Genomic DNA, 24,273 nt, shown 5'->3' with positions numbered 1-24,273 from the left:
TAGAGAGGTAAAAGATCATTTAAGAGATAAAAGTTTATAATTTATTATCTAAATTTCTAAGAAACCGGTAAAAACTTCGAGTTTTCTAATATTTTTATCTTATGAATTTTTATTAATTCACTCATTATTATATCAAGTAAGTTTATTATCGACCAATTTTAATATATCGATGGTGAGGCCTAAGGGATTAAATTAAAATTTATTAAAATATGAGAGGCTAACTTTTTTTTTTTTACACGATGAGAGGTTGAAACTATCTAAATTGAAAAAAGTCCCAAAAAAGTTCTTATAGGCAAAGAAAACAAATTTGATGTGCTTTCTTGCTGCCGTTCTCTCTCTTCTAATTAAATACCTATTTTTGTTTATTTGTTTATTTATACTCTAGTCCTAACTTTTTGCACCCTATTTTTTTAATTCTTTTTTTCTTTCATTTTTTAATTTTCTCAATTTTCAAAAAGTTATTGTTGATCTTTATTTATATATGTAAATATTAATTTGTATGAGATAATTAAAAATGTCATTTAGTTACTATATACCATTTCTTACTTTTATTAAGATAACAAAAATAACATTTTTATTTAACTCGAAATTTGTCTCTTCCATTATGTAACAAGGCATCTACACGATTACGAGTCTGCTCCCATCGAACCTCTTCGACGACGTTAGCCTACGATTTTTTTTCTCCTCAAAATAATTTAAATTGAAGCAATTGGATGTTCGACTCAGGCCTATATGACAATTGTAGTTGAGACACGTTTTTCGTCTCGACGAGATGGATGGATTTATTGAAGATGGTTAACCACTTTTTTAACCGTAAGAGGGAGGTCATTCAGAACCCGGTGGCTCCAGAACCAGTAGAAGTTCCCGACGTCGACCCCAAACGTGAGGATGTTCGAGTGTTTGCTCGTCACTTAGGTCGGTGAGTGAGATTTCTGCACATTGCAGTCACCCCCGAGGTTCTTCGCATTGCCCAGTGTTTCCAAATTAGTCCAACTTCATACCTTTCCGGTACGTGTTGCATCCACACAACTGTGTCGACGATTCGTCGGTTGTAGTACGTAACAAAGTCGTATCCACATAGATTTTTTGGATGTATTTTAACAATAAAAACATATACCAACAACAAAGATTTGGTATTGTTATTATCATGCTCTGATATCATCTTAAGAATGAACAAACTACCACTCAACCCAAAAACTTAAGCTGATGGGTTGAGTAAATTTAATTCATTTATATGAATTCTAACAAGCAGCAATCGCCTCCGGAACCCAAACGACGGAGCTCTGATTGGTTCTGCATCAAAGTCGGTGAAGAAAGATGTTGATGCGTGGATTTCGGTCCTCCGGTTCTCCTCCTCGCACCTACCAAACTTGTTGATCCGGGACTAGTACCTGCAAAACCAGATGATCTAAACCGGTGCGACACTAGTCACACGGGCTCCGATGCTTAAGTTAGCAGGAGGATAATGTGAAATGTAGCTAGTTTTAGATGCCCTTACGTCTAAGGCTGGATCGCTACTTATAGTTGCCAGGTTGTTCCAGAACATTCCATAGGTAGCTAACCCTAATTTCGTTGGCGGGCCTGGGCGAAACCGTGGATCAAAGACGAAGGGCCGCTGGAGGGCCGTGGGTCGTGCAACGGGTCGGGGCCGAGCCACGGGTCGGGACCGAGCCTCGGGTCGGGACCGAGCCTCGGGTCGGGACCGAGCCAATCGCAGCCCAGTGGCTTCCTTCCGATCTTCACCTGTACCTCGACTTTCGATTTCCATTGCATAACAGTTGCCCCCTGCTCTCAGTGTGATGCTTTCGATCTCATTGGGAGTACAGCTTTTGTAGTGATCTATCTTGTCGCTATGTTGCTTGTATTCTTTTCTTTGGAATCATCAATTAACCCTCTTACCAGTCACTTACTGGCTTACGGCTCCAACCCTGATGGAGTTTTGTTGCTTTCTTTTCGTAGGTTTCTAACTCGTTGGTCATAGCCAATGGTTTTACACCCGCTGTTGCTTTTTGTATTTTTACTCCATCTCATGTTTTAACCGTGCTAGGCCAATTGACCCGCTTCTGGTTTGACCGTGTTGAGATTGTTTAATTGTTCTTTCCAAACATGTCGATTAAAGTAGATTCATGCTTCGTCGCACATGATCAGCGTCGAGTGATGGTCGGACCCGAGCAGTGGTCTGTCCCGAGCAGTGGTCGGCCCCGAGCCCTGCTCGGCCTGCTCTGTATAGTTGGTTTTACCGTCACCGTGTAGGATTGGATTTACCAAGCTTACGTCGTTGAGTAGCCGTAGTCGGTACCTGTTGCCCCCTACTCTCAATTGTATTGTCGATATCCTTTGAGAGTATGCTTGTAGACGAGACAAAGTATTTTATCAAAAAGTCTCTTGGTATCTCGTTTTGGATTTAAGAGATACAGTTGACAGAGAATCAAATAAATGGGTACTTTATTAAACAAAAGGAATTATAATTAGAAATCTTGTTAAAAGTATAAAACAACCATATTTGAAGGAAGAAATAAAAGGTCAACAGCCCCCCTTAGTAGAAGTTCTGTCGTTGTCCCTCGTTGAGGTATAGTAGCATTCTCGTGACACTCGTTGTTCTCCTTTAATTTCTCCTACCCCACCCGGTGTTGGGAACTTCATGGATTGGTGATATGTGGATGGTATTGCTCTGAGCATATGCATCGTCGGTCTTCTCAGTATTGCGTTGTAGGAGGATGTGTAGTTAACGACCAGAAAGTCCACCATCTTGGTGACACTCTTCGACCCACTTCCGAATGTTACTGGCAACTTTATCCTCCCTTCGGGGATGACCCGTTCTCCCCCAAATCTTACCAGTGGTGCCGAACTACTCTTGAGCACCTTTTCTCCTAGATCTATAGCTTTATAGGCTGTCCAGGAGCGGATATCCGCCGAGCTGCCCCCATCCACCAAGACTCGATGTACTTTAACATTTGCTATCTTCAACGTGATAACAAGTGCATCGTAATGAGGGTGAAGGAGGTGAGTTGCTTCGTCTTCCGAAAATTCAATTGTCACCGGCCGGTTTGTAGTATACGCGTGGTAGACCTCATTTTGCTCGCGACTCGTCCTAGCTTCACGCACATCTGCTTTCCTTTTTCTCCCGGATTCTCTTTCTATGGGGCCCCCCATTATAGTTCGAATCTCTCTTGCGGGAGACTTGTCGCTTTCGCCGTTCTGGGTCGCTTTAGGTTCCTCTACATACTCCTTGAGGTAGCCCCTTCGGATTAGTCCTTCCACCTCTTCCTTGAGATCAAAACAATCCTGAGTTGCATGGCCGTGATCCCTGTGGAAAAGACAATACCTGCCTTTGCTGCGCTTAGCTGACGGGGCCTTCATCCTCTCCGGCCATTTAAGCAATCTTTGGTCTTTGATCTCCATCAGCACTTGCTCGATTGCAACGGTGGTCGGGGTATACTTTTCAAATTTTCGGGGTGGATCTTTCTGGCTACTCTGATCCCTCTTCTCCCATCTCGACCCCTGCGGTTTATCTCCCGACCTCTCCCTCTTTGGGTCGGTTCGCTTTCCGTCAGGTTCCTTTTTGAGTAAAAGAACTCACCAGCGCTCATGTACCTCTGAGCTCGGCTTAGCGCCTCCGAGAAGGTGTTCGGTGTTCTCTTTCCGAACGAGAATGACAAATGTTCATCCCTGACGCCGGACATGAAGGCCAGCAGAGATACAGCGTCTGTAAGGCCTTCTACCTGCAGCTTCTCCTCGTTGAACCGGGCTACATAGTCGCGTAGACTCTCTGTCGTCCTCTGCTTAATGGTTAAGAGATAAGCCACGGGTCGGCTCCGACACCGCCCCCCTACAAACTGGGTCACGAATACTCTGGCCAAGCTCTTGAAACTCGAGATCGACCTTCGTTTTAATTGTCGAAACCATATTCTGGCCGACCCGTTTAAAGTAGTCGAGAATACTCGGCACCTGACCGCTTCCGACACTCCGTAGATATCCATCCATTCCCGATAAGCATCTAGATGGTCCACTGGGTCGGTCGTCCCGTCGAATTGCTTCACCGTGGGTAGCTTGAATTTTGGAGGGACCTTTTCTCTCATGATTTCCTCCGTGAACGGTGAGTCGGCTTGATTCAGTAGTTCTTCGAGGTCGAATCCCTTCTCCTTGTGGCTATGTCGCTTCTCCGAGGACTCTGGCCGATCTGCCGATTTGCCTTTGTCGAGACTTATCGGTTCAGAGTTTCTGTCATCATGGTCGCTCTTGCCCCCATTTGGTGCCGGGGATTTATGTTGCTTTTTCGTCTTTCGAGGATCGAAAATTCGGGTTCGTCGCCTGGTATTTCCACCTATCCGCAACTTGCTCCCTACACTGTTCGTTGACTCCTCGGTATCGCTTTCCGCTGGGCCCTTCCCCTTTTTCGGGTCTCTGACAAGGGGCACTTCGTCGGACTCCTGTCGCTCGAATTGTCGAAGGACTTGGGTCATGCGTTGAAGCATGCCCTCTACCTTGTCTTCCAAGACCGCGAACTGCTTTTGGAATGGCTCAGGGGTCGTTAATGCCTGCACCTCGGGCAACCCCTCCTGACGCTCTTGGTTTGGCTGGCTGGTCCCATCCTCGGGTCCTCCAACCTGGGGGTCGCCCAAGTTCAGCCTCCTCTTGGCAGAGCAGTCATCATCAGAGCGTCGTGGACTCCTCTCTGGTGTCATGTTGCTCAACTGGATGCTTTAAGTCTTTCCCACAGACGGCGCCAATTGTTGATGCGTGGATTTCGGTCCTCCGGTTCTCCTCGTCGCACCTACCAAACTTGTTGATCCGGGACTCGTACCTGCAAAACCAGATGATCTAAACCGGTGCGACACTAGTCACACGGGCTCCGATGCTTAAGTTAGCAGGAGGATAATGTGAATATAGCTAGTTTTAGATGCCCTTACCTCTAAGGTTGGATCGCTACTTATAGTCGCCAGGTTGTTCCAGAACATTCCATAGGTAGCTAACTCTAATTTCGTTGGCGGGCCTGGGCGAAACCGTGGATCGAAGACGAAGGGCCGCTGGAGGGTCGTGGGCCGTGCAACGGGTCGGGACCGAGCCCATCGCAGCCCAGTGGCTGCCTTCCAATCTTCACCTGTACCTCGACTTTCGGTTTCCATTGCATAACAAAAGAGAAGGAGTTTAGTGGAAAGGAAGTGAATTCGGGGAAGGAATTGTTGGAGAGTGAAGCGAACTAGTTGTTTTCAATGGTCCGGAGAAGAAGGAAAGGGAAGAGAGAGGAAGAGAAGATAAAAATGAAAAAAAAAATCATATAATTTAAAAATAATAAATATACAACTTATCGGTGTCACGTCAGCATTCCGGTGGTATAACTAACGAAAGTTTAACCCAAAGACCTTTTAAAACTATTTTTCAAAGTGCAAGGAGTAAACTTTCACTTTACTTCAAGACTAAAAGTGTATTTTATCCTAGTTTATTTCAATAATTTGATTTATCTTATTCAATCATTTATTAAGTACGACCCTATACTTTTTCGAAAAATTATTCAGAAGCTTGTGATAACTATTTTATTTTTTATTTTTATTTTTGAAAATTAAGTTTAGAAATATTACTTTGATCTGTACGTTCATTTGTCTTGTTATATAGTTTCTATAAATAGCCAAAAAAAAATTCTAAAAAAAGTAGTTTTCAAAATTTTGTTTTTGAAATTTGACAAAGAATTGAAATATATTTCAATAGAAATCAGAAACAAACATAATTTGTAAAAACAAGAAAACTAAAAACAAAATGATATAAACAGCTAAAAAAATCTATCTTAAAATCACTCCATGATAATTGAACTACTCTAAGATGTGGTATACAAACCAAACAATTGGGAATAAACACATTTTTAGAAAATGTAATTAAACATACAAGTATTTTAATTAAACTATTTTTTCTTTTATAAAAAAGTGTTGGAAGAAAAAAAATTTTGTTTTCTTTTTATTTTTAAAAGGGTGTTTAAACTAAAAGATATGTCAAATGCATTGTCTTACTTAGACCAGAAAAACAAAAACAGGTTAAATTTTCTAATTGATAGGTCCCTAATTTACCAAGTTTATGTTTAATAGGTTTCGAATTTTAAAAAAATATGCAATAGACTAAGAACCTATAGATCCAAAAAATAAATAAATATGCAATAGACTGTGTTACATAATTTTTAAAATGAAGTGGTTTATTAAACATGTATTTTAAGAATTGGTGGCTTGGGACTTTAAGGAATATCCTTCGTACTTTTGGTTTCAAGTCACATGGAATGCAACTATTTTTTTAGTATAACAAGTGAATTAAACTCATGCTAGCAAAAATTTATAAGTCTATGACACAATTTTGAGACTAAACTTGTAATTTAACCCTTAATTAATTACCATACTTACAAAATTATTTTTAAAAAAATGTTTAAATTTTAACTCTCCATATTTCACGTATTCAAAACAATGATTCAAAATTCTATGGTTCTAAATACGAAAAATCATTTTAAATTATTTATCCGGTTTAAAACAAAAGAATAATAATAAATGAATATAATTAAATTTCTTTGTTTTGTTTGGACGTTGGAAAAAATATTTAAGTTTATTCCTGTTGATGCAATTTTTGGGAACCTGGTCGGATTGGAGGTCGGGGTCAAACGAACCATATAATCCGAGTGGACCGATCAATGAGAAATCGAGGAGAGGTTGGGTCTAACTAGGAGAAGTCGTGATCCAACAGGCTGGGACAGGGGAAGTGTAATGGCAGTATTGTAATTTTTCAGTAAAAAAAAAAGGAAAAAAATTTGGAATCTTAATTGGAAGGGTATTTTGGTCTTTTGAAAAGAAAAAAAGGGACGCAGTATGTAGTGTGAGGTTGGTGTGTGTGTGACGTTTTCAAGAAAAAAAAGAATAGGAAAGGGAAAGGGGAGAAAACGAAGGAAAAAAAAAAGAGAACAGAAAAGAAAGGGAGCAAGGAGAATAGAAGAAAGCGGGGAAAGGAGAAGAAATTGAAGGTAAGGTTTGTATTTATGGGTTTTGTGAAAAATGTCATGAGAAGTTTGAGTTCTATGGGTATTCAATGAACGGGAAACTCCTGCTGTTCTTGACTGAGAAGGAATGGTAAACTTGTGGGGTTCGATTTTACAAAGGATGTATGTTTTGGTTGGATTTTATGGAGGAAACGTTGAAGAGCTCCATGGGAGAAAGAAAGGAGGAGAGAGAGTGGAGTGGTGGGGGTTGGTGTTGAAGAGAGAGAAAGAAATCAAGGAGAGAGATAATTGATAAAATAAGATAAAAAAAAAATATAAAAGGAAAGAGTATATTTGCGTGATATGGGGTGTGAGAAAGAGAAATTGAATGGGTTTGGTGGGACCCACTCGTAAGAAGGAAAAGTAGTGAGTTCTTAATGGAGAGAGAGTGAGGGAATTGGATAATAGGATTATCTTGAAGTTATTAGGATTAAAATTTGAATTAAGTTATGTTGAAATTGGAATTAAGTGAGTTAAATTGGTTTTGAATCGATATTTCAGGTCATACAGGAATTGGAGCAGCATACCAACCAAATTCACCTTGTTCATAGGATTTACGAGTGATTAATTTACTAATTTTTTAAGATATCTATTATAGAACTTCAAGAAAAAATATATTACGTATGTTTGATTATTTCTGCTGAGAAATTGAGTTTGCTGAGAATTTATGAATGCTTCTGAGAACATAGAAATGTTTATGAATTTTTGAGAAACTGTTGTGTTTACTAAATATGATTAGAAAGAAATATGTTTAGAAGTGATTTGAGAAAGAAATGTTCTTAGAAAGAAAAAAAAAAGAATTTTTAGAACTGTTTATGAGATTAAGAATTTTCTGAGAATCGTTTTCAAACCACCATATTATTGTATCCAGGTGATTACTCGTATGCTATGTGAATATGTTTTTATAGTATACCCAGAAATAGAAGGTCTTTGGGACCATTTTACTCCGCGCGTTGAGAGAAATATTTTACTATGTATATTGAGATTACTCTATGACAGTGGACCAGAAATAGAATTATTCTGCTGTACGCATTGAGATTACTCTGCGCTAGTAGACCAGAATAGAATGTGGATACATATATGGTGTTGAGTTTCTTTAATCTGTTTTAGGTTGGAAAGAAGATATTTGATATGTATTTAAAATGTGTTTTTTTAGAGAGTATATGAAGTTTTGCTGAGAAAGCTTATTATTTCAATTTAGAAAAGTTTGTTATAAGAGTTTAAATCTCAGTTTTTAGTTTTTTTTTATGGAAGAAGTTTTACGAAATTATTTACTTATTAAAATGTCACTCACTGAGCTTCCTAGCTCACTGTTTATCATTGTTTTTCTCCTCCAGGCTGCACCTGAGTTTCATAGAGATAGCCGACCAGTTTCTGCCACTCACCGTCTCAGAATTCGCATATCATTTTGTATCTACATCTAGAATGACTTATACTGGAACAATTGTACCTTTTGTGGTCATACAACATGTTTAGAAGTCGTGGTCGAATAGTTATTTTTGAAATTAATTATGTTACACTTTATGTTTTATATGTTGAAAAACAATCTAAATTAGTTTTAGAAATTAAAAAAAAAATTGACTATAGACTTGGTAGATGGTTGAGGGTCTGTAGTCGGCACGACTTGTCCTATAGTTAGTAGGTGTTTAGGGCGGGTCATGTCAGGAAGGACGAGATCGTACTGTTTTGAAGACTAAGGAAGTTGATAGTCTACCGGACATCTTGGCTACAGAAGTTAAGGCGAAGGCGACCTACACAAAGAAAAGGTGAGTGGATGTCGACATGGTGTCGGTCTATTATACTCTGATGCTTAAGTCAATATATGAGCTTAAAAGGAGAAAAGTAAAGAGTGGCTTAAAAGAAAATAGTGTACGTTGGAAGGTTATGAGCTCTTTCTATTCATAGGAGATGTGGTAGTCAGAGCAAATGGTGGATGGACAGGCAAGGACCACCGATGGCCGTGCTACACACAAGGTCGTGCTATGGACAAGACCGCGGCTGCGCTACGCGCACAATCCTATTATACGTCTGGTCGCGATATACGCCTGGCTGTGCTGCCCACCTACTTTGGGTTGCTTTCTTCTGGCCCAAGTGCAAAATTATTTTTTCTTGAGCTCGTGCTTGTTGGGTAAATTCTCCTTTAGCGGTAAAATTTTAAAAATTAAAAATTATGCTATAAAAATGATTTGAAAGGGGTGTAGAACCAAAATTTTTTGTCAATCATAAACGACTACATCACTATTTATTTTATTTATGAATTAATTATATATTAACCGTAAATTAAAATTAAAGATAAATTGACGATTAAAATATGTCACATGTCTCTCGGGACCTCTGGGTTGAATTTAATTGGTTTAATTGGATCATATGGAGAATTGGACCCGCAATCAATTTGCTTCCCAAAAACTCAAATAACCATGATTAGGTGGATTAATATTTAAATTTAAATTCATTTAAAGGATTAAGTTGGACCCAAAATTAATCTTTACATCAAGTTTAAGAGAAAGAATTAGAAGATAAAGATGGGAGATTGAATCCACCGTATTCCGAAAAATAATTTCTCGTGTCAACAAAGGCGTTCGCATCAAAATATGATTTAATTATTCACACTCGTTGTGATAACAAACTTACAAAAATTTGTATGAAATGTAACATAAAAAAAATCACTCAAAATTACGAGTTCTATTTTTTCTAAAGAAGAGAGAGAAGAAAAAAGCATAAAGAAAAGAAAAAAAAAAAGGTTTGCTTTTGGTGAACCTGATGCGCGAGTGATGTGAAAAGAAGTATTAGGGGTGGAGGAACGTCTGCGCTTTCAGTCTGGTACTGCGTGGGCCATCCCTCATCATTTCTTTTATTTTTTATTTTATTTATTTTTTAAAAGGAATTCCTCATAATTCTATTTCACTCTACACTATTTAATTAATACAAAAACATGAATTTGTCTCCTTTGGTATAAGTTTGGTTAATTTGATTTTCAAGGTAAGTTTCTCACTTCAAAATTTTTAATGTAATCCCTATAATTTGATCAATCATTACAAGTCTTCTCAATTTAGTGATATGTTTTTTTTATATCAACTACCTGTGTTAGGGTTTACATTTAAATGAAAAGAAGTAGAGGAAAATTGGTGTATTTATAGGTGGACAAAAAATTGTTTAGATACCGTTTGTAAATCTAAAGAGACTAAATTGAAAGTTTACCAACCATGCTAATTTGAGCTAAGCTCACTTGATTAATGCATTTATCTCCCACCAAAATATCATGAGTTTGAAATCATAAGACCAAGTTGTTTATAAAGTGTCTAATAATTAGTGTCGGTAAAAATTTTCCAAATCTCTAAATTTTAAATTTTGTGTCGAATAAGTCTCTAAATTTTTGTAATTCTGTGCTTATCTTATGTCCACTAAACTAACATTCACTTTGTTGGTGGTCAAAATCAGAATTGACACGTGTGACTATCAACTCAACTTGGAGTAACCATATAGCGAAAAATGGACCATCGGGACCCGACGAGCTGATCCATATCTAGCTGAGGTAAAAGAAAGCTCATTCGCACATATGAGGAATCCGACCTGGAGGCCCGACAGCCGTAACCGCATGTCGTAACCACCTAACGATCTTGTCTCCCCCGCCCACCTATAAAAGGGACACTCCTACCATTGAGCAGGTACGTTATTTCCTCTGAGAACGATTTAGACAGCTCGAGCTCACAATTAACTTGGGCGTCGGAGTAGCACGTGATCGACCTGTGAGCTCAACGGAAAACAACATCAACACACTTAATCTACTATTCATCTAGTTAAAGCATATATAGATCGTGAATCAAATTTACATCCTACATATGAAACAAGAAATAGAATCGGAATCACATTCCTATAAACCTAAAGTTGTGAAATCCTGAGAGATGATGGTCCTAAAAGTTGCTTAAGTTAGAAGAATTTTCCCCCATTTTTGGTTGATTGTGATGAAAAACGGATGGGAAGGTGAGTGGGGCAAAGTCGAAGTTGAGCACATGTTGGATTAAAGAGCCCGCAATCACAAATCCCAAAATCCCAATTCCCAAATCCCAAATCCCAAATCCCATCTTCATCTCAAATTCATCATCCCTCTTCCAATCTCTATAACGACAATTATTAATGATGCTTACGTTTTTGGATCGCTCTCTCCCCTCTGATTCAGATGCCATTTGCGTCTAATTCATTACCCTCTTTCCCCCCCCCCCCCCCCCTCTCTCTCTCTCTCTAACTTTTCTCCTCTCATTACAGCAGCCGACGTTCTCCATCTCCTTCCATGGCGGACCATCACAAGGTTTCTTCGCATTGCTCTGGTTCTCTTCTCATTCTCGTAGCACTACCCATTTTGATTTTCTTCTGTTCCATCGCTTATGCTGGATTTGGGTTTTTTTTGTTTTCTTGTCTTTGTTTTGTAATTACAGTTGAAGGAAGCGATCATGGTGCTGAAAGTGGATTTGCAGTGCGATCGATGCTATAAGAAAGTCAAGAAAGTTCTCTCCAAATTCCCTCGTGAGTTCTTTTTTTTGTTTTCCTTTCTCTCTGTTGGTTTTTGAAAAAATGGCATCTGATTCTGAGTTGATGATTGTTTCTGGGCAAGAGAAATTCGAGACCAGATTTATGATGAAAAATCGAACGCTGTGATTATCAAAGTGCTTTGTTGCAATCCTGAGAAGCTGAGAGATAAAATTTGCTGTAAAGGGTGTGGGGTTATTAAGAGCATTGAGATCAAAGAGCCTGAAAAACCCAAGCCCCCTCCGCAAAAGAAGCCCGATCCTCCGCCGGCGAAACCGGCCGATCCTCCGCCGCAGAAACCGAAAGACCCACCTCCGCCGGCGAAACCCAAAGACCCTCCTCCGCCGGCGAAACCCAAAGACCCTCCTCCGCCGGCGAAACCGGCCGACCCTCCGAAGCCCAAGGACCCACCTCCGCCGGCGAAGCCAGCGCCTGCACCGGTACCGACACCGGCTCCCGCGCCGATTCCCATTCCGGTCCAAGCCGACCCGGTTCCGGTGAACATATGCGTGCCGGTTCCCGGGTACCCGCCGGCGTACCCGTTCGGGACGTGCTGTAGACAGTGCTACGATGGGATTGGTGGGGGCCCATGTTATCAAGGGTACGGTAGGCCCGGCCCATGTTGTGATGGGTGCGCTTCTGGAAGGCCCATTTACGACAGTTACGGCGGAGGGAGGCCCTGTTACGTCAGCCACTGTGAGTATCTTAATGAAGAAAATGCAGCTGGATGCAGTGTCATGTGACAGGTGGCAGTCGGTGAATGGTGGTGATTCGTGTTTACGTGCATCTCATGGTTAGGATAATAAGGGTGTTGAAGGGAGTTAGTTGGAGGCTTGGATGGCCTAACAAATAATAATAATTCCATTGTTATGTTTTAATGTTTCATTATTAGTTTTGTGTATAAGTGTATACTCTAATATGTCAAAATATGTTGAACGTTTGTGTAATCAAGTAAATTTTGAATAATGTTCGAGTGTAAAAAATATATATATATCAACGATTTGAAAAATCTGGTCGAATGCTTGGTCCAAATTGATAGGTTCAATAAATCAAATTGTTTATCACCACTCATGTATTAAATGTGAGCTAGATTATGTTGCTTTGATGGTATTAATTCTTTTTTTCTTATTTTTGCTAATAGTTCAATAAATTATGTGAGTTAGATTATGTTGCTTTGGTTGTATTATTTATTTTTTTATTCTTATTTTTGCTAATAGTTCAATAAATTATTTTACAGGTATCGTAAAAAAAGTTATTTACCAAAATATATAGCCTATACCTAATTAATAAATGTCTATAGGGTCAAGTGTTTGAAAGCACATATGATAGGGTTTGGTATTTAATTTCTAAATGGGTTTAGGTTTTAAAAATTGTATTGATTAAAATACAATCCCATAATTTATGTATTGATTTGTTTTAATGAAGTCCTAACTGTCATAATATATTAAAGATTCAAAATATATTAAAATGACAACGATTTATGAATTAGGGAAGGAGGAGAGAGATATTAGAGAGAGATAAAACCATCCCAAAATTTAAAATGAAGCATTATAAAAACTTTAATGTCAGAAAGTATAAGATTTTAAAATTTAAGGAGTAAATAAAATTTGTCTTTAATCTTAAAGGATCCAAAATGGTATTTATCCCAATAAATTTTTGGGCAAAATTAAGAACTAAACTTTAAAACTAAAATAGAATATTAAAAAGTTTAGAGAATAAAATAAAATAATTAGTTAAAATTTAAAAATCTTTGTTAATTTAATGGTCTATACCTAAGCAGTAATTAGAATATTTTAAAATAATTAGAAATTATTTAAGCATAAAATAAATATGTGAAATATCAACGTGTCCATACAAATTTTGCTCCGGGAGATTTTTGTCTGACAAAAAGGCCAGCCGATAAGGCGGACGAGCGACTCAACCGGAGAGAAGAACTCATCGGAGAGGCACCGGAATGGCTTTCCAGCTCTGCCATTCACCGTCCACCTTCTTCTCCGACCACCATCCTCTCTCCAATTCTTTAAACTCTCAACACAGAATAACTCTACGCAAGTCTTCTCACCGTTTCAAGCTCAATCCCACACCTCACCACTCAAAAACATGTCTCCGGATAACCAATGTCTCCTTACAGGAATACGCTGCTCAAGAAGCCCAAAATCCAATTCCCACTCAGGATGAAAGCTCGAAATACCCGGATGGGAAATCTAATTCCTCGTCCAAAAGCTCCGTCTGGGTCAATCCCAGAAGCCCCAGAGCTTCGAAACTCCGCAACCAATCTTACGAAGCCAGGTATGCTTCTCTTACGAGAATTTCGGAGTCTTTGGACTCTTGTAATCCATGTGAGGAAGATGTTGCTGATGTGTTGAAGGGGATGGGTAGTAACATTTTAGAACAGGACGCTGTTGCGGTGCTGAATAACATGTCGAATTCCAGTACTGCGTTGCTTGCTCTTCAGATGTTTCAGAAGGTGTTGAAATCAAGTAAAAAGGCGATTCTTTACAATGTAACGCTGAAGGTGCTTAGGAAGTCGAGAGATATGGAAGGTGCAGAGAAACTGTTCGACGAAATGCTTAAGAGAGGAGTTAAGCCTGATAACGTGACATTTTCTACAGTAATTAGTTGTGCTAGGTTGTGTTCGTTGCCAAATAAGGCTGTTGAGTGGTTTGAAAAGATGCCAAGTTTTGACTGTAATCCTGATGATGTCACTTACTCTGCGATGATTGATGCCTACGGGCGGGCTGGTAATGTTGACATGGCTTTCAGCTTGTATGATCGTGCAAGAACTGAAAACTGGCGTATTGATCCTGCGACATTCTCGACATTGATCAAAATTCATGGAGTGGCTGGGAACTATGATGGGTGCTTGAATGTGTATGAAGAAATGAAGGCTATAGGCATCAAGCCTAACTTGGTTATATATAACAGCTTGCTGGATGCTATGGGTAGGGCTAAAAGACCCTGGCAGATCAAGACCATTTACAAAGAGATGATTAAAAACGGGTTTTCACCAAGCTGGGCAACTTATGCTTCGCTTTTACGTGCCTATGGGAGGGCCAGATATGGTGAGGATGCCCTCCTTGTGTACAAGGAGATGAAGGAAAAAGGATTGCAGTTAAATGTAATTCTCTACAACACACTTTTAGCTATGTGTGCTGATGTTGGCTACGTTAATGAAGCTGTTGAAATTTTTGAAGACATGAAGAGCTCTGGGGCATGCTCACCTGACAGTTGGACTTTTTCTTCCATGATTACCATATATTCCTGCAGTGGAAAAGTATCAGAGGCGGAGGAAATGTTGAACGAGATGATGGAAGCCGGTTTTGACCCTAATATCTTTGTCTTGACTTCACTAATCCAGTGTTATGGGAAAGGCAAACGCGTTGATGATGTTGTGAGAACATTCGATCGACTGGTAGAGCTGGGTTTAACTCCAGATGATCGATTCTGTGGCTGTCTTCTCAATGTAATCACCCAAACACCAAAAGAGGAACTTAGTAAGCTGATTGATTGTGTTGAGAGAGCTAACTCGAAACTCGGTTATGTGGTTAAGCTTTTGCTAGGGGAACAAGACAAGGAAGGAGACCTCAGAACTGAAGCCTCAGAACTACTTAGTGTTGTTAGTGCTGATGTGAGAAAAGCCTATTGCAATTGCTTAATTGATCTCTGTGTGAATTTAGATCTTTTAGAGAAGGCATGCGAGCTCCTGGATTTGGGGCTTACGCTTCAGATATACACAGGTTTGCAGTCCACGTCTCCAACTCAGTGGTCTCTACATCTTAAGGGTCTTTCTCTTGGGGCTGCTCTCACTGCATTACACGTTTGGATAAATGACTTAACAAAGGTGCTTGAATCTGGGGAGGAACTTCCACCATTACTTGGAATAAATACTGGACATGGAAAACACAAGTATTCTGATAAAGGTTTGGCGAGTGTCTTTGAGTCACATTTGAAGGAATTAAATGCTCCATTCCATGAGGCTCCAGAAAAGGTCGGGTGGTTTTTGACAACTAAAGTGGCTGCAAAATCATGGTTGGAATCTAGAGGTTCTCCTGAATTAGTTGCAGCATAGGTTGTTCTTGAGGTCCCTCAATTCATGAACTTATATTTAGTTTGATCCATAGTATCTGAAGTCATTTATATCCTTTTTCCCCTTTTCTTTGCCTTTAATCGGCCATATATTTCTTGAAAGAGAATCTAATGCTAAAGGATGCAATGGAGAGTTCTGCAATCGTTGTGCTTCTGTTGTATTATAGTTCCTTGGAATTTCAGATTGATGCTCTAACACTTTACTTTCTTGCTTAACGCCAACTTTTTATGATTATTTTGTTGTCCTTGGTTCGCACTCTCAACTTTCATCCTTTCTAATCAGTGCAAGATTAATTTTTCATATCAGTAGACATCTGAAAAAGCATGCTAGAGTTCCATTATCATCCAGCTAAAGTGAGATGATACAAATGCAAGGTGACACATCAAGTTTACGTATGTTTGTGTTGTGGGAATTACAAAAGTCATTTTGTATTTTGGGGAGGGAATTTTTGTGGGTGCATGTGTGTGGGATTTTGTATTTTGGGGAGGGAATGTTTTGTGGGTGCACGTGTGTGGGGCCCAATTTTGTGGTAACAGATGATAAAATTTTGTTACGTAAGGGTAGGGGATAAGTAATGAGTGGAATGGGAAGAGAAGTTGGACTATTTTGTTACCAGAGCGTTGAGTTGGATATTCCTTTAAGATTAAGAAGAGTACAGGTCTCTCGAAAAGCTGATTGTAATATTTATAAATTAGGCTCGAGTCCTAACAATTTGGTATTGAGCTTTAACTATCTCGGGCACATCAAGAGGAAAGATGGATAGTAGGTTTCAACCAGTGCAATTGCGATCGCCAATGGTGGAAGAAGATCAGAGGACACGAGATAGAGAAGACCCAAGTGCCCTGATGGAGGGGTCAGATTGAAGAAGCAAGAAGAGACGGAGAAGACTAACAGGAGGCACCAAGAATAATGCTGTGCTAGGGGGGCCAAGCAATTGAAATCTCCCAAAGTTGTGAAAAATACGGAACACATTGCCACGGGACTACCTAGTTCTGGCGCTTGACTCAACTCTCAAGAACCTGCTATCAAGGTAACAATCAAACTTACTAATGTCTTAGATCTCTGTTTCAAGGCTCGAAATGCATCTGTAAGTTCCATATTTGTTGTGTCTTTTCCCCCTTGATCTAAACTGTTGTTACTGATAGCTGCCCCTTCTGAGAACTAAATGGAGATACTATACTCAAGTTGGAACCAGAATGGTTCATGCAGACTATCCTCATTCCTTCCCAATAAACTTGTATGGTGAGCAGTAGGTTGACTTTTAAATTCATATAATATTATCAAAATTTTCAAAGAACTCCAAGGAATGTCACTTTCTCCTCACAAAAAATACTAAAATAATAAGTCAATACAATATATTTGACCTGTCTGAGTCATGCCTTCCAAGCCTGAAGAGACAGCCAATCTCTTCTTCTGTTTTCCTTTTGTTTTTTCTGACTTTGTGAATGCCAAGGATGTATTGGGCAGTCCAAAAACAAAATGTCAAAGCCATTGACTTCGATTATTAGAAGTTTTATAATTTTCCAGTCTGAACTCTGTGATAGTAGTGCACATAACATGGTACTATCTTATAATTTCTTATCTCTATTTCCCAGTTGAAGTCGTTGGCTATGCATATTATTATATACAAACAGGTCGTGAAGAAGCAGTGTAATGGCTGGCACGTTCTGATGCCTTGCAAGGGAACATCATCTCAACACCACATGCTATATATATTCGTTAGACTTCCATTTCTTCTCCATTCATTAACAAATATGGGAAACTGCATCGTCTTGCCTTGCAGTCAGTCTCCATCGAAGAAGGTAAGAGGGCTCGGAAAAGCCACTCGGGCGGCTACAACAGTCGATCCTGCTACTGAAAATGGTAATGACCCTCTTCTCCATGCTTTTACTTTGCCAACCAAAGTCAGCCCCCAAATTGGGGAGGTTCAAAATGTTGTTCCATGCCTGAAAGAGCTCGAAAATCTTCTGGTTTCCTCAAAGATAACCTACTCGGATGGGGGAGGAGCAAGGAAGGTGAAAATTGTGGTAACTAAGGAACAGTTTAAGTTGCTGTTGGCAAATGCAAAGAAGTTTCAGTGTCGGCAAAGATTGTTGAGTTATACAGGCCCCCGCAGACGGTGTAAAAAATGGCGGCCGTCGTTGTCTGTCATTTCGGAGGAACAAGATTTTTGAATTGGGTCCAGGGAAAACTTGTATAGCTTATGGGGATGGAGATTGAGTAGAAATTCAAGGCGTGTTTGTTTGCAGTAATTATGGATTCTCATTAGATGGATAGATTTTTGTGTTTATTTTACCATTACTCAAACATCTTGGATACACAGATTATTGTGTTTATTTGATGTTATAGGAATGCAAGAGATCCAGGAGTCTTAGAATACCATGCTGGGAGAATCCAAAAAGTTTTTGATGCACTCTTTAATTAGTAGGTTTTTAAGATTTCATGAGAGCATCTTTTATATATATATATATATATTCTTCTTTATTTATTTATGTGATAATTGGGAATTGGAGCTTTGTTCTCCTATACCAAAGGGTGCACACACCTGCCCTGAAGCCTCGACCCATTCTTCTTTCTTAAAAGAAATTTCTCTAATTTCAATAACTTTTAAAATTCTTTATATAAAAAAGAAAGAATTTCATCACATTAATCTTGACAAGCCACATTGTCAAGTGATCTAGAGCCATACAATTCCAATGGTAAATGTGAGATTTGATTGGGAAAAGGTCATATATTATGATTGAAACTTGACATCAATGGAAAACCCATTATTATTGTCAATCCCTTCATGATATATGCTTTAACTCCAAAAGCAGAAGAATCAAATTGTTTATAAACTATAAATTGTTCTTTGATTGAACAATGGATGAGAACAAGAAAAGATGCCATTCTTTTCCTCAATTTTACTCTGAAATCCAAATGAACAAATGGACAACCGACCAATCAAGCAAATGGACAACCGAATCTGATCAAGCATCCTTGTCCTAACGTTTCCTTTTGTCTCTTGTTTTATGACTGATTAACCCTCCTCCCTTCAACTCACATCAAAATATCTGCAAGCTATGCAAGGGCGTTTCTGTAATTTGCCAGCAACAATAAACGATCGCAAACTTGGGAAAAATAAGAAGCTGATCAACCAAGCAAATCTTGAGAACTTTTGAAACCCATCAACAATATTAATATTATTTACTTATAAATATCATCTTACAATGAAAGAAGAGACTCATAGGCATCATCTCTCATAGCCATTTCTCCTCTCTCTTTCTTTCTCCATGGACATTCAAACAAAGGTTCTCCAACACAGAGACCAAATAACTGTTGTAGCAGCAGTTTCTGTGGTTATATCATTGTTTGTATATGCAGCCCCGCGGTTCCTAAGCATTCTAGCATTCTTTTGGCCACTCTTTGTCTCCACAGCCGTACTCTTGGTGGCAATGATTGCCTTTGGAGGCAGTTTCCCAGTTGGAATTGAAGTTCACGGTGTAAGGGCGGGTGAAGGGATTCTAGATTATGTTGCAGGACGGCCTGAATATGCTGAAAACCAATATAGGTACCAATAAGAGATCATTCGTCACAGTCGAAGTCTAGACAATGGAGACTCAAAAATTGTCTACATCTATTCACTTTGTATATTACAGCTACCAATGAATTTAGGTGTGATAAACCCAACATGTAAGTTCAATGCCAAAAATGGTCTGCAAATAGAATCAGAATGTCATTATGCATGCACTTCTTGACATATTCTGTCTGAATCCTAATGGTTAAGGATATTTCAGATCAATGATCACTTAAAAAATTTAATCATGCAAATGAGATTTATAGTCAGATGTGAAACACTTTTGAGTTTTGTATAGATGTCAACCATAAGTGTAGATACTTGGATTCTGATCTATAGAATCACGGGAAATAGAGATCAAGTATCATCCACATTTTAAAACTTGTTGAAATCATGGTTTACACAGGTCGAATCATTATGAAGCAAAGAATCAATCGAACCGACAAATACCTTTCCATTCAATTTGGTGAAGCATGGCCAAATATGTCATAACAATCTAAAAATGATGGGTATAATATTACTAATCTGGATTGATATCAATGAATCTAAGAGAGTGGACAAATTAAGGAGCAAGGATTACCTCATTTGATGCTCTACAAGAGTTTATGATCTAATAATAGCTAGGTGTTATTCCGCAGCATAACGACTATGAAGTTACTAAATCAGCTTCTGTCAAAGATCCAGATTGATCAATGTCAAGCTTCTTAAAGGTGTCAAGTATAGGTGAAATATCTTCCTGACAGATCTTCCCCATTTCCTTCAGCTTATATAGAACAAATTCTGCAGCACTGATAAAGCAGATGGCCAAGAAGCCATAATACATCCAAGAATTGAATCAAACAGAATTAGTCATTGTTAGGACATTAGTAACAGGAAAGAAACCCAGTGGAATTCAAGGATAAGAGAGAATATGACAGGCAAATCACGCTTACCTTACTACTTTATCATGATCAAGGTCTGCTTCTTCAAGATCCAAGTGTGTGAGGTTTCGGTTGAGAACCCAATTCACCAGTGATTTCTGTCTCCTTTCAGTGCGTAATTCTGCAAGGTACAGAAAGAACTGAGCTAAGCAGATGGTACTGCTCAATATCCAAATTACAGCAAAAACACGACCAGCTGAGGTAGAGAAGCTCTCATCCCCATAGCCAAGAGTAGTGATTGTGGAACAAACGCAATAAAAGGCATCCATGAACTCTAGTTTCTCAACCGCAGTTAAGAAAAGAGTTCCAACAACTATGAGAGCCCAAAGGAGGATTCCGGTCATTATGAATTTGTATTTCAGTTTGTGAGCCTCAGATTCTTGAACGATCTCACTGGAGCTAATATTGTTCCTCATGTACATAGTTTTAACCAGAAGGATTTCCTGCTTTTCCACAATGTAATCGGCTGCCTTGCTAAGAATCATCCCACCAAGAGTCATTCCAGTGAATACATAAGCACATGCAAGTAGTTTTGCAACTAAGCTACTAGGAACAAGATCTCCATATCCAACAGTGGTCATTGTCACAACACAAAAGTAAAGGGCGTCAACAATTCCGTTTGTTTTCTTGCCGCTGATCTGATCCTGAACGAGGAAGAAACAAAGTGTGCCTCCTCCCAAATAAGTGGCCAGAAGAACAAACACTTGCCTAAAACTGATTTGTTGAGCAATCGTAGATTGATGAGACACTTCATCACAAATTTGTGGTTGATTGTTATTTTCTACCAATTGTGAAAAACTACCACTACGGGCAGATTTTCTTCTCTGGAGAGCATTCCTCTTACCAGAATCGGCCAGGTTAGGAAGCAAGGATTGCTCAACATCACCAAGGTCCATCAGAAAATCAATGAAGATATCCTATTCCTAACGAGGCTAAAACTGCTGATTTTAAACTCGGAAGAGATTATGTTTCAGCACACTTTCGAGGTCATTAACATTAGACAGCAATTTTCCAACAAAAAATTTCTATCTAATGATACTAATCCACAAGCAAAAACTGGTGAAACTTACCCTCCTTAGTCACGTTATACAAGATCAATATCGTCAATTTTCACAGCCTATTTATCATTTGAGATGTTGAGAGCATTAGCTCCAAAGCAATTTCAAGCACTTCCCAATTCCGCCAAAAAAGAATTAGTGTTCTTGGACATAACATGAAACCTAAACCAATACAATGCAAGCAACAGCAATCCTACATTTATCATCAAATGCTGGAAAGCAAATACTAAGAGGCCTGACGATTTTGTATAGGCAGTACCATTAATTCCCCAGTTAGCTTAATGATTTTCCTCTGGCATTTTGACAAAAGTTCATGGGAAATCAATAAATAAACAGTGTTTGACCTGTACAATAAACACAGATAATAAATGAGTTTAAAAGCTTAGGTTTTCATGAGAATTCCTTCACGAACATAGCTAAAATTTAGACAGGAAAGCTGTCTTTCTTTATTTAGAACAGAACAAATTAACAGTCAAGAAAAGGGATGTTCGAGATATTGCCAAGGAACCAACATTCACTCTCTGGCTTCCACCTGCCTAAATCCTTACCACTCGCCATTAACAAGCCACCAATATCCCGCAAACCACTACCTGACAACGACATGTCGGAACAATAATGCCAAATCCTTTTACAACAACAATCTGTTCGTACATGCACATGGCATCAGAAATTTACCCGAGATCAATCGGCTGCATAAACGACCACTTCGGCGAAAACTGGAAGATTCAAAGCTGGAAACCCTAATCTTCAACAGATTCCATAATTGCATTACACAATCGAACTGGGGTCCTCCCAGATTCCCGCCATTCGCATCCGAATTGTCGCTGCAGGTCACAGTGGGAAAGAAATTACGTAAAAGGGGTCCTTACAGGGAGAGATCAAGGAGATGCACATGACTTTAATCCCACAAATGCACGTAAGAAAAGAAAGATAAAGAAATCCGCGGATTTGAGCCACACGGTCGGGGAAACAAATCGGGATTGAAAGGTCGGTTTTTCAGGGTTGTGGTCATTGAATGAAGTGGAAGAAGACAAGATCCGAAAAGAAATTTGTCGGATGTCAATGGGCTGAATGATTAGGGGAGGAAAAGAGAAAAAAAAGAAAAAAAAAAACATAGTAATTCGTGTTGTAATTGTCGAAGCAAAGAAAATCCAATTCCACTTCTAGGGTTTACTGTTTTTCCCCCTTTTTGTTGTTGCTGTTTGAAGTACAATCGTTAAGTACTTCATTTTGCTGTGCGGTGTTAAGCAAGGGAAGAAATTTATGTGCTTTGTACTGTTAAGTCTCTTTTTTTTTATAAAAAAAAAAAAGTCTCTTTTTAAAGTAATTGATTTTTTTTAAATAAAAAAGGTAATTGATTTTTTTTCCGCCAACAATTAGGAGACCAAGACAACAATTACACTATTATTGGTAAACAAAAAATTACCATTTGCAAACACCTCTTATATATACATATATGTATATTTAATTATCTTACTTATGCAATTTATACATTTAATTTGGTCATAAAAATCAATATATACACTTGCTATGCATAGGTGTTTGGCACGGTTTCTGTGTCCGGAAGTCAAAAAATATGTATACATATATATCCATACACTTGATATATCCCAATTAAATTATTCTTTAACATTCTTATCATTTAGCATCTCGAATGATATTATTAAAGATATATCAATATACATTAAAAAAAAGTTTGGAAGTTAGTTCAAGTACCTAAAAGAAAGTATGCTATTATTATCATCAAAGAAAAGTTGAGAAAATCACGCTCACTGAGTAGGCTCACTGAGTAGGGTAAACTAATACGGTTGGGAATGCAATCAAAGTCCCATAGGTTAAATAAGGAAATTCGTGAGGACTTGACCATTTGAAGAGAGGTTCGATGATATTTTTGTTCGAGGAGAGGATTTTTGAGAGTGCGAACCATCTCATATGGACTGGACTAAATAAGAGAAAATTATAGATTTATATATGAGGTAGTGGGTATATAAACGAGAACAATTATCTCCACTTTTAAAGTCGTAAAAGTTATACTCAAAATGAACAATATCATTTCAGAGGAAAAAAAAAAAAGAAAGAGAGAATATGAAAAGACATGCAGCTCACTTGTGTTCCTTGAATTATAATCTGTTGATCAATTTTTCTCAAAGATCGGAAGAAGTTGGACCAAAAAACACATACCTATATCAAAGACTTCTTAGTTTATATTATTCATTAGATTGGGCATATGCTTTACATATTTAATTCAATCCACATCATGATTACACTGCAACAAGCTGAGTTTGAGCTGCTGCTGCTGCTTGAATCCTCATTTCCTCCTTCATCTTCCTTATAAACTCTTCAATTTTCTTGTTCAACTCTTCTGTACTCACCACCACCTCCAATTCTTCACTCCTCTTCCCTTCTTCTTCTTCTTCCTCTTCTTCCACCTCATCTGTAAAACACCCTTCATCATCTTCTTCTTCAATAATGGGGCTGGTGGGCCCCACAGCTGCCAGGTCAGCAGAATGAATTGCTGATGTGTCATCATCGTCATCCTCCACCTCCTCCTCTTTTTCTTCTTCTCGAAGCTCATAGTGATGGTGGGGAATGGAATTAGAATGTTGCAGAGGAGAGGTGGCAAGGAGAAGGAGGATTCCATTGCAGAGCAAGAACATGTAGTTTCTGTCCAAGGCATGGTTGAGGAGAGAGAAGAGGGAGAAATAGAGAGTGAAGGAATGGGGGAAGAGAGAGAAGAGGGACAAAAACAAGGCAACAACCAAACAAAACACACAAACTGACACTACAAACTTCACCATCCCTTTCAACCTCTGCACTTTGCTGCTCCAATTTGTTCTGCACATCCCATCAAGATTCAAACTTTCACTTGAATCCAAATCTTTGGCTTGTGGGTGTTCTTCCATTCTCAAAGGGAATCACAAAAATGACAGCTTTTTTATGGAAAAGGGGAGATTTTGATTTTGATTTTGGTTTTGTTTGTGAAGTGTTTGAGATTCCCATGTTCTGGTTCCTTTTATAGTGGTCCTTGAAAGCTCTGCCATGGCCATGGTTTGAGGGGTGGAGAAATGACGAAAATGGGCCTGTGAACAGAGGGGAGGCAGGGGAGGGAAGAGGTTATTTTT

The 24,273-nt window shown here is 38.8% G+C and overlaps 5 protein-coding genes across 8 annotated transcripts; 2 read left to right on the top strand and 3 right to left on the bottom strand.

The window, feature by feature from the left end:
* Positions 1–2,523: 2,523 nt before the first annotated feature.
* LOC148212473 (uncharacterized) lies at positions 2,524–3,402 on the bottom strand. The gene has a single exon (XM_088122234.1). The coding sequence runs from the start codon at positions 3,400–3,402 to the stop codon at positions 2,524–2,526; it is 879 nt and encodes a 292-aa protein (XP_087978360.1).
* Positions 3,403–11,000: 7,598 nt separating this feature from the next.
* LOC148212472 (Heavy metal transport/detoxification superfamily protein) lies at positions 11,001–12,539 on the top strand. 2 transcript variants are annotated; one of them, XM_088121362.1, is made up of 3 exons: positions 11,001–11,331; positions 11,440–11,527; positions 11,618–12,539. In XM_088121362.1, the coding sequence occupies exons 2-3, from the start codon at positions 11,455–11,457 to the stop codon at positions 12,271–12,273; spliced, it is 729 nt and encodes a 242-aa protein (XP_087977488.1). In that variant the 5' UTR covers positions 11,001–11,331; positions 11,440–11,454; the 3' UTR covers positions 12,274–12,539. The 2 variants fall into 2 exon arrangements, with proteins under 2 accessions (XP_087977488.1, XP_087977487.1); XM_088121361.1 differs by having other exon boundaries at positions 11,002–11,312.
* An 836-nt stretch (positions 12,540–13,375) lies between these two features.
* SVR7 (pentatricopeptide (PPR) repeat-containing protein) lies at positions 13,376–15,758 on the top strand. The gene has a single exon (XM_022286821.2). The coding sequence runs from the start codon at positions 13,485–13,487 to the stop codon at positions 15,597–15,599; it is 2,115 nt and encodes a 704-aa protein (XP_022142513.1). The 5' UTR covers positions 13,376–13,484; the 3' UTR covers positions 15,600–15,758.
* A 3,014-nt stretch (positions 15,759–18,772) lies between these two features.
* Positions 18,773–22,389, bottom strand: LOC111012651 (two-pore potassium channel 1). 3 transcript variants are annotated; one of them, XM_088121360.1, is made up of 4 exons: positions 20,106–22,389; positions 19,754–19,961; positions 19,624–19,669; positions 18,773–19,151 (listed from the first exon to the last, which is right to left on the bottom strand). In XM_088121360.1, exons 1-2 carry the CDS (start codon positions 20,987–20,989, stop codon positions 19,820–19,822), a joined length of 1,026 nt encoding a protein of 341 aa, XP_087977486.1. In that variant the 5' UTR covers positions 20,990–22,389; the 3' UTR covers positions 18,773–19,151; positions 19,624–19,669; positions 19,754–19,819. The 3 variants fall into 3 exon arrangements, with proteins under 3 accessions (XP_087977486.1, XP_022142569.1, XP_022142570.1); XM_022286877.2 differs by lacking the exon at positions 19,624–19,669 and having other exon boundaries at positions 20,106–21,741; positions 21,827–22,387; XM_022286878.2 differs by lacking the exon at positions 19,624–19,669 and having other exon boundaries at positions 20,106–21,495; positions 21,827–22,387.
* Positions 22,390–23,237: 848 nt separating this feature from the next.
* LOC111012652 (uncharacterized) lies at positions 23,238–24,248 on the bottom strand. Its single transcript, XM_022286880.2, has one exon. The coding sequence runs from the start codon at positions 24,052–24,054 to the stop codon at positions 23,413–23,415; it is 642 nt and encodes a 213-aa protein (XP_022142572.1). The 5' UTR covers positions 24,055–24,248; the 3' UTR covers positions 23,238–23,412.
* Positions 24,249–24,273: the final 25 nt, after the last annotated feature.

This window comes from Momordica charantia (genome assembly GCF_013281855.1).
Source record: "Momordica charantia cultivar OHB3-1 chromosome 3 unlocalized genomic scaffold, Mcharantia_2.0 BLBB01000003.1, whole genome shotgun sequence".
In the NCBI taxonomy this organism is placed as follows: domain Eukaryota; kingdom Viridiplantae; phylum Streptophyta; class Magnoliopsida; order Cucurbitales; family Cucurbitaceae; genus Momordica; species Momordica charantia.
The sequence above is the reverse complement of the archived record's forward strand: the minus strand, read 5'-3'. Positions and strand labels throughout refer to the sequence as shown.